The 17,074-nt window shown below is 44.0% G+C and overlaps 1 protein-coding gene across 1 annotated transcript in view; it reads right to left on the bottom strand.

Annotated features, from left to right (window-relative positions):
- ltbp1 (latent transforming growth factor beta binding protein 1) overlaps positions 1–17,074 on the bottom strand; it is a 339,149-nt gene that overhangs the window by 234,583 nt on the left and 87,492 nt on the right. The window contains 1 exon segment of the mRNA XM_084322133.1: positions 12,761–12,912. Within this exon segment, the coding sequence (XP_084178259.1) occupies positions 12,761–12,912 (152 nt within the window).

Here is a 17,074-nt window from a genome sequence, read left to right as displayed (position 1 = left end):
AAAGGAGTCAGCTGAAAACAGCCCCCCCGGCGGAAGGGGCGTATGCTGGCGTTGTTGATCACCATGACAAAGCCTCCCTTAAAAAAAAACCACCCAGAGGGGTCGAGGCAGAGAAGGCTGACATGATTGGCAGACGTCATGAACGTGCAGGGGCACACTCAACCGGGTAACCCGGGAGTTGACTCTGCTCCAACACACCAGGGAATCAACCACCCCGTTGGTACCATATGCGGTGGTTGTTCCTATAACCCCTCAAGAAAAAGGGTTATCCCAGGTCTACGGTATCAACAAAACTTTACTTCGGACCGGGCCCGGCGGCTCGGGAAGCACACAGGGTTACCAGAGGAGGTCCAGAAGACCACCCCAACAGCCCTCTCTCCGCCATGCATGAGAGAGGAGCGAAGAAAAAGAGAACAGCCCCTTATGATAGTGCCAGGTACAAAAGAGTACCCAACAAGGGTCTCCATAACGCCTAACCTTGTGACACCCCGGGCCGACCCGGCATTTTTCCCCCGAAAAAAGCCCAAGTCCCTCAGGGTACCAGAACAGCAGATCTGCATCCCCGGCGGACAAACGGGTTAACTGACCTGGACCAGCGTGACTAGAACCAGTCCCGTGCCCTAACCACGCTGACATGCCTACTCCGAGAGAAGGGGCAAATATGCGTGTCGATCAAAAAACATGAAAAGAGGGTGCCACCCAGACGGGCCGGTGTGAACCGTACTCGGTGGCCCACCCCAAGGGCGTGAGACCCCTCTACCTATGTTCTGATCTATTCCGTTAACATCCCCCAGATATGAACGAGAACCCGTCGAGAACCAGTAACAGGTTCTCGGAAGAGGACAAACCCTCCATCCCAGTTGTTTTATAAAAACGCTGTTTTAACAACAAGCAACAAAGGCGTACTAGCTACCCGCATGATTCTTATCAGAAACACCCCGAGCTAGCACCATGCATGCGTCGGGACACAACCACATCAATGAACAGGCTAATTTAGACCCTTCATTGAATCGTCAAGGCGCCTGGGAGAACGACAAGAAGGGTGTGGTGCTTCCTATACTCCACACTCTTTTATTAAAAAGAAAAGAAGCACCGACTGACATGAATCCCATTTGACACAGCTGAGGATAAAAACTGTTCACATTTTTATATCCAGTCACCCCCACCACAGAGGATTAGACGGAACTCCCCAGAGAGACTTCCCACGTGAGTCATAGAGTGAAAAAGCCATGGCAATCTTGAGTCATGTGACCAACCGACTCAAGTTACACATATATCGAGCGTAGTGGAACCCACGCTCTATCCCGACACTTTGACAACAACAGACCGTACAGTACATACAGGTCTAACTCACGGAAGCCATCGTCAATAGCAACGTGCGTAGTGACGTGTGCTATGACGGGGGGAAACCCAACATTCAACGCCTGTTTAATAGGAGCAGAGTCAAGGAAACCCTTCCCCCCCCCCCCCCCTCCCTGCCAAGTCGCCTAACGGCTTGGCCCTGACTGGACTGACAAAAGATGAATAAACCCCCTGACCAATCAGAAGAGGGAAGGAGGGGTTTATCCGGTACCCCCTCACAAGCCCTTCCCTTGCACACAACAACAACTTTAGCACACGATACCTTTAGTAGCAATGCTAATGAATAGCGCAAGCTAATACAATGCATGCTAACCACAGACAACTGTGAACAGGGTTTACAACAGAACCAAGTCGCGTGTGTGTGTGAATCCTACACCCGCATCCATGTTGAACATAGAAAAACACTGATAGAGAGAGCGAGAACGGCTGAGCCGTGGTACGTGTTCATACGAGCATTACTGCAACCAACACAACAGTGTTGTAGCTCAACATTACTTGTGTAAGCAACAGAACATACAAGTAACCTCTACCTTTATGTGGAGACTCAGGCCGAGGTAGAAAAAACCCTTTTTCAACCGAGTGTAGGCTGCAGACCTTGCTTAAGCTCTTAACATGAACGTAACCCTCCTATCAACCCATACTAGGGACGGTGGTGTAGTGGAGCGGCATGGTGGTGTAGTGGTTAACACTGTCGCCTCACAGCAAGAAGGTCCAGGGTTCGATTCCCGCTTGGGGACCAGGTTTCCATGATGCCAGGTACGCAGGTGGGGTATCTCCCAGGCCTTTCTGTGTGGAGTTTGCATGTTCTCCCCGTGCTCGCAAGGGTTTCCCCCCCGATAAGATAAACCCAATGGAAAAACATGCACAACAACAGATCGCTAACGCTGTGGCGTCCTTGACGAAGACGGACAGGAGCACTTGGATTGGTCCCCTGGCGCGGCTCACGTTGACGCCTGTCTGCTCCCGGCTGCCCTTAGGGGGGAAGGACGACGGGATGGGTTAATCGCAGAGACGAATCGCATCAGCGATTCTAAAGAGACAATGCATGCGTGTGTGTTCCGGTGTGTGTGCTAAAAAAACTAACCGCTGTGTGTACCGCTAAAACATTGAGTGTCGTTGCATGCCGAATAAAGACCTCTGCAACAGGTCCTGCATTATTATTATTATTATTATATACTAGTGAAGATTCACACTTTGCAACCCCATCATATGTTTGGTGAAGAAACACACAGTTTGTTAACAAAAAATACAGTCCCCCTTTAGAGGGGACTTTTTATTTCTGAACAAATCATACGGTAAGGCCGGGAAGGGAAAACAGAGGGGACCGCAGGGGAAAAAAAGTCACTGGGTCTAGCGGCGCCTGCCGCCTCGAGCCGCTCGGGATTTGCCACCCCGGGGAGCCCCGGAGGGACGGTAAGCAATCGGCGGCTGGTCTCGACGGTCCCTAAAGTCACCTCCGGGCGTAGATGGGCCGGCTGTAGCGGAGGCGCTATCTCTCCTCCTGGCCTTCTTCCTCGAAGGACCAGCAGTGGCGGTGGTGGCAGCAGCAGCCACGGCGGAAGACGCTCGACGACGTGGCAGCCGTCTGACTCCACCGGCGACATCGGGAGGGGGAAAATGAGGTTGGAGCATGGAGCGTTCCTCCTGCATCTCTCTGCACGTCGAGGTCATCAACTGCAGGGCCTTCCCGAATAGTCCAGCATCGGAGAGGGGTGCCGTCAGAAGTGGAAGCCTCTTCTTCTCCGGCACACGCGCCTGCTCCAGCCAAAGGTGGCGCTGGTTCAGAGTTGCCAGGGCGCGCACTTTCCCAGCGGCTATGGCCTGCAGCTGAGTCAGATGCAGGATAGCTCCTGCCGCCTGGGAGAGCTGGTCATGTTGTACATCACTCTGCTCCATGCCGCCCGTCAATATCCCGGACATGAATCTTGCCAGCTGCGCGATGTTAGACGCGGCAGCTAGAGATTGTGTTCCGGAGATAAATGACTGGTCGCTCCAGTATGCCAACCGCCTAGCCGATTTCCCTTGAGGAACCGGCTTCCGTAACGGCTCCCACACCACCTCCGGACAGAGGAGCGCGGCCATCGGCCTATCAAGCCGTGGCACGCCCTCCCTCATACCGTCGACCAAACCCGCCACCCGCGTAACTTGTACGTAGGTGGGGTGAGGCCTATGATGTGGGACACCACCTGGCCCTGACGAACATAGGCCCCCATTGAGGGGAAAAATGGGTAGACAACGTCCACCCCTCTCACCGGGCGACGCTGCCATAAATGACCTATGAGATCATCAGGGACAGGAACAGGCAGTGGCTGCGGCAGCGGCACGCCGTTTGCGACTGCCGCCACCGCCATGAGCTCAGGAAACAAAGCCTGCAGTTCCCCCTGCAGACTTTCCTCCACCGAGCCCGCATCCCTCACATACAGCAGGCTTCCACTGGTCAAGGAGCCACACTCCGATGTGGCTGATAGCACGGCATCCCGCCGACGAGTCAGAGGTTCTTCTCCAACGTCTTCAAACGAGGCGCCCCAAGGAGACATCTCACCCCCCTCCAGTGTTACCTGGACGGGCGGGATACCTATCTCCACCGGGCCTTCAAATAAGAACCCGTCCGCCTCTACCATGTAATCCTCTGTTTCCATCGGGCATGTAGAGACCGACACATCCTCACTGGGCTCCAGCAACTCACCAAACCCGGGCCGTTCGCATCTGCAAGCCACCATCTTGCGACGGGAGCGAGCCGACGCAAAAAGTTTGCGTCTCAAATCCCCTGGAACCAAAGGAACCAGCCGCCCAACAGCGGACGATTCCTCGGAAACAGAGGAACCAGAGCCAGAACCAGGCCATCGCATAGGCGACGGCACCGGTGCACCAGTTCCTTGGAGAGGCAAACTACGCATCGGACGCCTACCGGGCGTGGCTGTCAACCACGAGAGAGGCAACAGCCCCGCTCCAGGACGTACGACGGAGGCGGAAATGGAGAACCGCTGGTGGAGAGTGGCGCTGCGAACACGACTCTCCGGAGTAGACATTATGACTTAGGTTTTTCTATCGAATACATGAGAGAAGAAAAAAATAAGCACAATGTAAACACGTCTCAACTTTCTTCAGCTAACAACCTCGTCAAGTGGGGATCTACCGAAGGCACTTCCTTGTGGTGAAAGTGAAGAAGGAGGCGAGTAGGTGACCACACACCTGCTTATGAAGCGGATGGGGGTGTGGTCAGACGAATGTTGGGATGTAAAGGTACATGGTGGAATTTTTTATTCGGTGCATGTGCAGGAAGTGAAGTACAGTGCAACTGGTGCTGAGCGAAGCCATAACGAAACAGAACATGATGATATAATGATAAAACAAGGATAGAATGTTAAGACAAGGATATAATGATAACACAAGGATAGAATCATATGATGTGGATAGAATGATGTGACGAGGATAGAATGATATACTGAGGATATAATGATATAATGAGGATATAATGATATAATGAGGATATAATGATATGACGAGGATAGAATGATATGAGGATAGAATGATAAGATGAGGACAGAATTATAACACAAGGATAGAATGATAAGACGAGGATAGAATGATATGATAGAATGATATGATGAGGACAGAATTATAACACAAGGATAGAATGATAAGACGAGGATAGAATGATATGATAGAATGATAGATAGAATGATAAGACGAGGATAGAATGATATGATAGAATGATAGATAGAATGATATGATGAGGATAGAATGATATGATGAGGACAGAATTATAACACAAGGATAGAATGATAAGACGAGGATAGAATGATATGATAGATTGATAGATAGAATGATAAGACGAGGATAGAATGATATGATAGAATGATAGATAGAATGATATAATGGGGATAGAATGACAAGGATAGAATGATATAATGAGGATAGAATGATATGACGAGGATAGAATGATATGATGATGATAGAATGATATGATGAGGATAGAATGATATGATGAGGATAGAATGATATGATGAGGATAGACATAAGACATAAGTCAGGATTTTCGGTTCCACGAAGCAGGTTTGGCTAAATCACTATGGCAACAGATAGAACAAATCTTAACCTGCTCCAGCGCAGGTTTAGTGAAGTTAGCTGGATATGCTGGCCACTCCCTCGGAAAAAAAATGCCAGCTCCCTTGCTCGCGAGATGATTTCCAGAATGTAATGATTTATAATTGACTATAATTACAAACAATTCAAATACATTAAACTGGTCAAATAAATGCTTTTGAAATGTAAAATAATATACCTAAAATGCTGATAATAAATCATATTCAGCCTATTTTCCTGATTTCCTACATATTGCACGTCAGAGCTAGGGCGTGCGCGACACCTGTTTGAGCAGAGCTTGCTGCTCACCTCTCCGATCCCGACTGGATAACAAGGCTAGCATATTTGTCTTGCATATTTGCTAAAATTAATGGACTTAATCTGTCACTACAAGGTGAAAACACAACCATCCTGTCGTTCAATGATAAAATACAAGTGTTCACAAGGAAATCAAGCGACGAGTTCTGGATATCAATTGAGGGGGAATACGCACAGCTATCCGCCATTTGGATCTACCTACCTATGCGAAAAAACATTCTCTGCACTGACTTATATAAAAAATAAGTACAGATCACATCTGGATGTGGAGGATGATCTCTGAGTCGCTGTCTCCAAAATTAAACCCAGACTGGACTTGTTGTGCTCCAAGCATAGTGGCCATCCATCTCATTAGGTGAGTTGAACATTAGCCTTCTAAATGAAACATGCTATATGTATTCATTTTATGGTTGTTTGATTACTGTGTTATTTTGTGTAGTTATTGTGCGTGTTAATAGCCTCCAATGCTTATTAGTGTGTGTGTGTGCGAATGTTTGCATGTTTCAACCACCTCCTATAATAGTGGGGGTCGCGGCTCTCTGACACCGTTATTTCGGGGGTTGCGGCCTGAAAACTTTAGGAACCATGTATTTATATAGTACATGATATCTAAGCGCATACAGTACATATGTCCTCATAATTATCTATTAATTCGTATCAATTTTCTCTTTGGGCTTGTTTTTATCTACTTATTGTGAAAGAGTTGAAATAATTATTTTCGCTAGCAAGATCTCATTCGATGATTCATTCCATTAAGCCTACTGCCAGCAGGCACATTTAAAGAAATGTAATCTGATTGATTGGGGTAATGAGGCACTTCATATTAGCCTATAGATATGCATTTAACTTGTTGGCGATATTTTCCTGTTAGAAAATCATGGTTTCGGCGATCGACGTCTGCTGCCACAGTATCAATTATCCTGAGTACTCAAGTCTGGTTCGAATTAACGAGAGTGTTTGAGCCCGACTCAGCCTTCGAGGAACCGAGATAGCCTGACTTCAATCATCGGGTTAATTGAATCTGGCTAATGGGACTTTTGATCGACTTAGTTGAACCAGGTACGGGGAACGGGGCCCAGGTGATATTGTTCTAGTGGCAACAAGACCACATGGCTAACTACACTCAGGGGGCACAGAGGAAATAGTTATTTAAAGCCATGATACATAGTGGGAACATTTTGTAAACAGACAATTCCCACAAGCAATTATTGTACAAATTTATAAACTAGTAAGACTTTTTTAGCCATGATGTTTCAGTGGTAAAATCTACCGCCTTCATCAGAAGCACCATCGGTGTTGTTGTGTTATTGTATTAGCTCAAGGTAAAAGACCTTGCTAGTCTACACAGGGCGTGCGAGAGGTGCGGTCGCACAGGGCCTCGCGCCGCCTAGGGCCTTGCTGGAAATAGTTTTTTTTTTTTAATATATATAAAAATATAAATAAATATAATGTTAACAATCACTTTCCATCACAGACCGAAAATCTAGTTTTGCTTACATCTATGCTTATATATTTCACATTAGACACCTGCCTCACTATGCCTGCGACAGGCAGCGTGACTGCGTGCGTCATCTATCTGAAGCGGCGCGCATATAAAAAGCTGCCATTAAGCGCTGGCACGTGGACTGGTGGTCACTCACAGGTGTGTGTAGTAAGGTGGATGACTGAGTCAGAGACAGTGGTGGTAAACATTTTTTAACACAATGTCGACGCGAGAACGCGATAAAGGGCGGAAATTTGGCTCCGGGAATTTACAACGAAAGAAAGCAAAGAAAAAAGAAGTGTTCAATAACTCGCTGAGAGGTTCGTTTGATAAATGTATCACAAAAAACAGTGACCCGACCGAAGCAGCCACAGCCACAGGGCCTCGCAGGGGGAAGAATTATGCTTTGGAGAAGCTAGCAAGCGAAGCTAGCAGCACCAGGGCTGCCCAGCCCCAGGTGCAAATGTGAAGAGCAGTGAAGATGAGGAGGATGGCGAGGCCGTCGCCGCCGTGACCATAAAGACATCATCATGCATGGTAGCCAGCTAGACAAAATGTCAGAAGTTTGGAAGCATTTTAAAATTTAAACCGAAGCCAGTCCAATACGCACACGTTCCGCGTGCGTTCAACGTTATACCGGACGCGTGCCGCCAGGACGGACATTTCCATATGGAACGCATAGAGAAGTGCCTGCGTGGGATATCGATTCAACGTCAAGGTGGGACCGAGACAGAGGGATACACACACAGAACGTGGTACATCAGGAGGACGCAGTCAACTCAAGGAAAGTGCAAACAAACGCTAATGTTTTCTGAGTGGAATTGCCGTATTCTACTAGTGCTAGGATTGCTAGTGGGAGCTAACTGGCTAAGTGGCTCTGCTAGCCATCTGAGTGCTAACACACTGCTAGCCGCTAGCCAACCAAGTGCTAACACTGCAAATTTCTCTCACTATGAATTGAAAATGGGGGACCCTGATGTAGACAAACATCTTTCTCTGGTCTGCATCCCCTTAACAATTGTGTGTATTGAGCCATACTGTATTGTACCCATTCTGCAATCTGTTAAATAAAGTTTAATATCTATCGGACACTTTACGATAGGCACTGCCCAATGGTTCAACATAAACAAAAAAGTAATGACAATAGAAAACCATGGATAACGAGGGGGTTAGAGAATGCATGTAAAAAGAAAAACAAACTTTATAGAGATTTTATCAAATGTAGAAAAAAGACTGCTGAAACTAAATACAAAGTGTATAAGAATAAGTTAGTATTAATTATGAGACGGGCTAAGAAAGATTATTACAATAGATTGTTACAGTAGGCGAAAATAAAAATAATATAAAGGGCACATGGGACATTCTAAATAAGGTAATGGGAAATAAATCAGCGTCCATAAAAATGCCTAGCCATTTCATTAGTAATAGTAAGACTATAAAAAACATGAATGAGGTGGTTAATGAATTCAACTCTTTTTTTGTAAATGTGGGGCCAAATCTGGCAGATGCCATTCAAAAACACGATGAACCATTACAGGAAGGATGGAGAGGAGATAGTAAAGTACTGCAGTCTATGTTTTTGGGAAATGTCAGTGAAGCAGAAATCATATCCATTGTATCAAAGTCAAAGAATAAGACATCCATTGACAGTGATGGGATAGATATGATTATAGTGAAGAAGACAATTGATTGTATGATCAAACCTCTGTTATATTTGTAATCTTTCTTTTCAGACAGGTATTTTTCCAGACAGGATGAAGGTAGCAAAAGTTATCCCACTTTACAAAGTAGGAGATAAGCACAGCTTCACTAACTATAGACCAGTGTCATTGCTCTCACAGTTCTCGAAAGTGCTTGAAAAACAGTTTTCGCATAAGTTAGATGGTTTTGTGGAAAATAACAAACTGCTGAGCGAAAGCCAGTATGGCTTTAGGCAAAACAGATCAACAGCGACTGCCTTAATGAATATTATTAAAGAAATAACAACAGCAACAGATAAAAGGAAATTAACAATAGGGGTGTTTATTGATTTAAAAAAGGCATTTGATACCTTAGATCATAATATTCAAATTTCTAAATTACGCTCATATGGTGTGAGAGGAATGGTTCTAGAATGGTTGAGTAGTTATCTCCACAATAGGCAACAATATGTGCAGTTGGCAGATGTCAAATCTGAGCTCATGAAAATTGAATGTGGGGTACCGCAAGGTTCGGTTTTGGGGCCCAAACTCTTTCTTTTATATATTAATGATATTTGTGATGTTTCAAAACTATTACAGTTTGTCTTGTTTGCTGATGATACCAATTTTTTTTGCTCTGGAAATAATTTAAAGGAACTAGCTGAATATATTGTGTATGAAATGACAAAGCTAAAGAAATGGTTTGATGTAAATAAGCTATCACTGAATCTGAAAAAAACTAAATTTATGATTTTTGGCAATCGAAAACTAGATGAAAATATAGTACTGACAATAGATGGAGTTGATATAGAGAGAGTTAATGAATTTCGTTTTCTTGGTGTGATTATGGATGATAAATTAACATGGAAATCGCACATAGCACACGTTAAAAAAAAGATGTCCAAGAGTATTTTTGTTATGAATAAAGTAAAGGATGTGTTAGAGTATGAGGCAATGAGAACACTCTACTGTTCATTCATCTCACCTTATATCAGTTATTGTGTTGAAATATGGGGGAATACTTATGGGACCAATATAAAACCATTATATATACTACAGAAGAGGGCCATAAGAATCACACATAAAGTGAGTTATTGAGAACACACAAATACATTATTTATTAAATCTAGAATAATTAAACTTGAAGACATGGTTAAGTTTCAAACAATGTTAATTATGTTTAGGGCAAGAAATAATACACTGCCAGAAAAACTACAAAATCTTTTTCATTTAGAAAGTGAGTTTAGTAGGAGAAAATACAATTTTAAACATCAGTTTGCACATACCACACTTAAACAGATGTGTCCTTCAGTTATTGGTGTAAAGTTGTGGAATTCTCTCCATAGCGAGCTTAAGGGATGTAATAGTGTTTATCAATTAAAAAAAAATGATTAAAAAAAAATATTTAGTCAGTATTTGTTTTCTTGTTTAACTGTGGATTGTGAGTTTGTTGTATAATGGTATAAATTATTATTTGTGTAAATTAGGTTGTACGCCGACCATTAAGTAAATACTTCTTTAGTTTAGGAATAAGGGGCAGGTAACTATAAGATTTATTCTTTTTCCTGCTCCTTTTGTCCATGGAATGTTATTTATGATTGTGTAATGAAGAAACTCTGATTGTATGATTCCATGTGGCAAATAAAAACTCTGAACTGAACTGAACTGAATTCATTCATTCACTCGCCCAACACCGAACCAGCTTGAGAGATTTCATGAATGACCTATGCTCCCCAAAGAGCAAAAGGGTTTAAGTCAAGTTAAGTCAAGTAAGTCATTATTTCTCTCGTATGGTGAATGTAATGCGAGCCGCCGCGCTCGACTGGGGCTATTTCAAGGGAACAGAGGGGCTTGTCTCGCTTCGCCAGTTTCTGACAAAAATGCGTAAAATTGGTTACTAATGTGAAAGATCGGATCGGGAAAGATCGGTATCGACAGATACTCAAAATCACATGATCGGGATCGGATCGGGAGAAAAAAAGGCCATCTGGACATCCCTAGTAATCAATAATCAGAAATGACTTCTATCTATCTATAAAATATAGATTTAGCTCTACAAACAACCTCACGCACAGTTAAACCTTGTTATGAGAAGCTGGCCTTATAGAGTGAGATTAGACGGATCCCAGTGGCCGTGAAAGTGGCAAAAATAAGTATTCATTCATTCATTCATTCATTAATAATAAATAAAAAAGATTTAACCTTTATTTCGCACAGCCAGGGCCTCACATTTAAATTTCGCACAGGGCCTTGCATTTCTCCCAGACGGCACTGAGTCTACATACAGTATCAACAGTTTACAGAATCCCCACAAGTGTTTATTTCATGATAGATTCTAGAGCCAACTGTGATGCCCCGATTAACTTTGCTTAATTAACTCACCCCCTCTGTCAACATTTGGTAACAGCGGTTAGAGAAGCGGGCTTGTGACCGAAAGGTGACCGGTTCGATCCCCCGGACCGGCAGGAAAATCTTGGGTGGGAGTCCACTAGAGCTGCTTCAGGGGCCAACAGTGTCGGCCTGTGATTGTACTGGTCAGGAATGTGGTTGTACTGGTCAGGACTGTGGTTGTACTGGTCAGGACTGTGGTTGTACTGGTCATGACTGTGGTTGTACTGGTCAGGACTGTGGTTGTACTAGTCAGGACTGTGATTGTACTGGTCAGGACTGTGGTTGTACTGGTCAGGACTGTGGTTGTACTGGTCAGGACTGTGGTTGTACTGGTCAGGACTGTGGTTGTACTGGTCAGGACTGTGGTTGTACTCGTCAGGACTGTGGTTGTACTGGTCAGGACTGTGGTTGTACTGGTCAGGACTGTGGTTGTACTGGTCAGGACTGTGGTTGTACTAGTCAGGACTGTGGTTGTACTGGTCAGGACTGTGGTTGTACTAGTCAGGACTGTGGTTGTACTGGTCAGGACTGTGGTTGTACTGGTCAGGACTGTGGTTGTACTGGTCAGGACTGTGGTTGTACTGGTCAGCTCCCATGGGTGTTGCTGAAAAACAGCATCCGCAAATAAAGGTAAAAACATTCGTAGGGGGATCTACACACCAGCAAGAACACTGCGATCATCAGCTGCTGGACTACTAGAGGCTCCCAGAAGCAGTCAAAAGAGGATCGGTAATGCAGCCGTTATCAACTATGCCCCAAAACTATGGAACAAACTACCCCAAAACATCAGGGAAGCCAACTCGCTAGACATCTTTAAAAGACAGCTTAAAATCTATCTCTTTGCTCAGGCATTTCACTGATAGATATCTGCTACCACCTAGTGGCAAGAGGAAACATCAGGGATATCCTGACACAACTTGTATTTACCTGCACTATTCTTACCCTGCCTACTCTTATACACTGCCTATCAAATTCATGTGTCGGTTATTGCACTTTTTACTTCTTACTGATGACTATTTTTAAACTGAATCATTTTAAACTATTTTTATTATTTGCTAGATCCAAATGTGAAACACTGTGATTATTTGTATTACTGAATAGAGAGCCTATTAGGATGCTAGATCCTAATGTGAAACACTGTGATTTGCCATATCTTGCTATGCTCGCTCATGCCTGTATTTTTTATGTCCGTTCTATTTTATAATTTTTTGACTATTTTTAAACTGAATCATTTTAAACTATTTTTACTATTTGTGTTACTGAAAACTGTAAGCGGAGAGCCTATTGGGATGCTAGATCCTAATGTGAAACACTGTGATTCTACCTGTCTATCTTTTTATGCTCGCTTATGCCTGTATTTTTTACTGTTGTGAAGCACTTTGAACTGCAACCTCTGTATGAAAAGTGCTATACAAATAAAGTTATTATTATTATTACTCACCATGGATGGGGTTGTGTCCCACCGCCAGGGGAATGGGTCTGTCGGGCTGGGGCTGGACATGGGTCTGGGTGTGTGTGGTGTGCGTGTGGTAGTACTTGGGTTTGATGACATACTGCTGGGTCTGACCCGGGTGCATGGACAAAGGTCGGATCCTGGAAAGGAATGAAGAACACATAGTAAAACAACCAGAAACTATTAACAAACAGATACTACAATGAATTAATGAACAATAAATTATATGCATCTACTGTATGATATATGTATTATTATGCCACATAAGTGGCCCATCACATATGAAAATGGACTGCATGGACTGCATTTATATAGTGCTTTTATCTAAAGCAACTCTTCTTAAACTTCAAACACAACACGTAGAGTTTTTCTTCCTCCCTTGTGTGGATCAGATAGGCTACTCCACATTATGTGGTCAGGCATCTCATCAGGCATGAAAACTGAACATCAACAAATAGACCAGTGTGTTGTTAACCAGCAGCGTTAGTGGTGCACACAGCCAGGGACCAATGAGCAGTGTTGATACTGTAAGTCACACATGATGCAGGATTGTGAGCTAAATATTTTGTTTGTAAATCTTGTTTATTCTAGTACAATCTTGCTATTCTAGTACATGAATAATGTTGGTGCATTACTGTCAAAGGAATGCATTGTGGTACAGTAGGAGTACATTTATTTTATATTGGTGGCTTAAAGGTCCCATATTGTAGTCCTTTTCAACAAGTTAAATTAGTCTTTGAGGTCCCCTAAACATGTCTTTTAAGTTTTTTGCTGAAGAGAAAACCCACTCAGATTACGCATTCTAGCATGCGTCTACTCTATACCCATCAGTTTCAGTCCCGTTCTCAAAGGGCTATTTCAATCAAATACGACAATTATGCTACATCTAGCAATGCTGTACGAGCCTGTACTGTTGAACGAAATTCAGATCAAACTGTCAAACTATGCATTGCAGATCAAATATGACTCAAGATCCAGCAATATCATATAAAACTATAAGTGATGATAAGTGTGAAACATATTTTAGGTTAAACTAGGTATTCATAACAAATCCAACCCTTTCAACCTACTGACTCATACATTGGTTGTTTACTATAACATTGTTGCTTCCCAGACTACCCAGACTTCCTAACCAGTTTGGTTAGGACCAAGCAAATTCCAAATGTTAGTGTTTAGATCCCATTGCCTGTAGTCAAATACAATGTATTTTTAATTTGTAGGTAGAGTTTATAAACCTTTTTAGGTGACAATTATGCAGCTTGTCAAAACGTCCTTTTGGGAAATGGAAACTCAGTGGAGCTATTCAGGGTGGGAATCTTTGGGAATCTCACAATTCAATTTGATTTTGATTCTTGGGGTCACGATTCAATTTCAAATAGATTCTCGATTCATTATCACAAACTAAGCGATCCGATAGATTACATTCTAGATTGCTGTTAAACATTGTGTTACAACACTTGTATTGTTTTATTTTATTTTATTCATCCTTTATTTAGCCAGGAAGGTCCCATTGAGATACAAGATCTCTTCTTTCAGGGAGTCCAGGGCCCTCATGCATCAACGTGTTCTACGCACAGATCTGTGCTTACCCTGTGCGTACGATAATTTCTAAGCAAAGAGTGGGATTCATCAACTTCAACTTGAACTTGACTTTGTGCGTACATCTACGCACTTTTCAGACCTGGCGTACCTAGCGCCCAGTGGTAGAATATATTATTACAACAAGGAAATGAGCTTCTGTGCATAATAACACTGGCACGTTCTGTACGAACCGTAGTTCATTATAGTTCATTGTAAAATAGCAACAGTAGTGTAATTATGGTCAAAACCCTATAAATAGCATTTGGAATAATAGATCTTTCTCTCAGAATGAATGCAGCATGGTTTATATAGCGTTATCGGAATATATAAGTAGGCTACTGACTGACTGCGCTCCGCGTAGCTTGATTGATTGATTGATTGAAAAGTTTATTAACAGATTGCAGAATGGGTACAGTACAGTACAGCTCAGTACATACAATTGTTAATTGGGGATGCAGACCAACTTTCGTCTTGTTTACATCAGGGTCCCCCATTTTCAATTCATCATAAATCATAAAGCTCAACTCGTTATTATTTTGCGCACAGACCGCAGAAACACGGGAACGTTTTGATTATATTTAAAAGGCTTTACGTTAAACGAAACAAGTGGAACTTCGAAGCTGTAAGCAGAATACAGGTCATATGAATATAGTGTTCTTCCCCCTTTTTACTGTATAAGAAAGAATAGAAAACGCATTGCAATGACACTATAGTGGACAGACTATGTACATGATGGAATTCAAGTTCATGTATTGAAAGGCAGGCTATCATACATGCAGTGAGATTCATTGTTCTTGTATATGCTCTCGTATTATATTGTTTATATAGGCTACCCAATACTGACATCAAAATAGATTGTAGTATGCCTCTAGAAATCATATGCAGCAGGTAGAAAATTGACGGGAGATCCATCGCGATTTGGAATAAAATTGAGGAGAACTTTAATCCCTGGGGTATTAATCAAACAACACGGGAAAAGGCAGTCATATTCCAGCGCGGTCTTTATTAGCCGACAACAAAATAGATGCATCTAAAAATCATATAGCCAATCGAACACAACTAATAAAGGCATTCATATTACAGCACGGTTATAATGACACACAACCAACGCCAAACAGTGGTCAACGAACGGTCTTTATTAGTATTTTGAGCTGTCCAGGCAGAATTGCAGCAATGGTCTTAGGGAGCCGTTGATATCTGACATCACCGTTTACGAATCCGCCTTTTATTTATCCCACAATACGCGATAGTGTCTTCTTGGTTCGACAGCAGTGAACAATCTTCGTGGAGTTTCTCAGGGTTCCGCTCGGGTCCGTCCATTATTTCACATCCCATGGGGGGTGTTTCCTCATTTTCATGACCATATATGGATAATCATGCACGAGCATTGACGGTAGAACAAAGTGGTATTCATCAACACGGAGGACCATAGAGCCTGCGTACGCACGTGTGATGAATGCCGACTTCCCTGTGCGTACGCTAGTTCTACATTCCGTGCTTACGTGTGGAAGTAGGTCAAGTTCAAAGTCCACGTTGATGCATGAGGGCCGGTCAAGGCGGCAGCATAAGCAGTTTCACATAAAAAATAGTAAAAGAAGAGAGGCTTAACAGGCCATACCTTTTTGGTCCCAGCGTATAAACAGAGATCACGTGACGCCGTCGTGTCACGTGAGGTAAAAAAATGGGACGACCAATCAGAGGCCACGTTTCAAGACGCACTGGATGACGCCGACTGGGGAATGTTCAGGAGGAGTAACAGTGACGTCAGCGATTTCACAGACGCTGTAGTGTCATTCATAACAACACTGGCTGATACTATCGTCCCCACAAAGAAGGCGAGGGTGTTCCCAAACCAGAAACCATGGGTGGACAGTACCATCAGAGCAGCCCTGAACTCTCGCACCACTGCTTATAACCGGGGCAGAGAGTCAGGAAACATGGAAGAGTACAAGACAACAGTCTACACTCTGCGCAAGGCTGTCAAACTTGCTAAGAGGACGTATGCCGACAAGATGGAGGCACAAATGGCACAGAATGACACAAGAGGCTTATGGCAAGGACTGAGGGCTATAACTGACTACAAAGTCAGCGCCCCCTCAATGGGGAGCGACGACGCCTCCCTTGCGGACCAGCTCAACACCTTCTATGCGCGGTTTGGTGCAAACAGTGGCACTGCTAGCCCAACGGCTAGTGACGTCACTGGTGCGCCGGCTGTTGTGGAGGGGGGGGGGCATCCGCGGGGGGGGGGGGGGACGCTCTCTCATTGACGGTACATAGTGTGAGAAGAGCATTTATGCAGGTGAACACCAGGAAGGCTGCTGGCCCAGATGGTATAACAGGACGCATACTTAAGTCCTGTGCCAACCAGCTTGCCCCAGTGTTCACCGCCATATTTAATCAATCCCTGGCGGAGTCGGTGGTCCCTGCCTGCTTCAAGATGTCTACCATCATCCCTGTACCGAAGAAACCCTCCCCAACATGTCCAAATGACTACAGACCGGTGGCACTCACCTCTGTGGTCATGAAATGTTTTGAGAGGCTGGTCAAGGACCACATTTGTGCCTCCCTCCCCAGTGATATGGACCCTATGCAATTTGCATACAGGACAAACAGGTCCACTGACGACGCGGTCTCCCAGGTACTGCACAGCACCCTCTCCCACCTTGACCGTCAGAAGGGGGGCTATGAGGCGGTTAGGTGGCCGAGCGGAGATTGCGTTCG

Source organism: Notolepis coatsorum (genome assembly GCF_963971535.1).
Source record: "Notolepis coatsorum genome assembly, chromosome: 9".
Classification (NCBI taxonomy): domain Eukaryota; kingdom Metazoa; phylum Chordata; class Actinopteri; order Aulopiformes; family Paralepididae; genus Notolepis; species Notolepis coatsorum.
The sequence above is the reverse complement of the archived record's forward strand: the minus strand, read 5'-3'. Positions and strand labels throughout refer to the sequence as shown.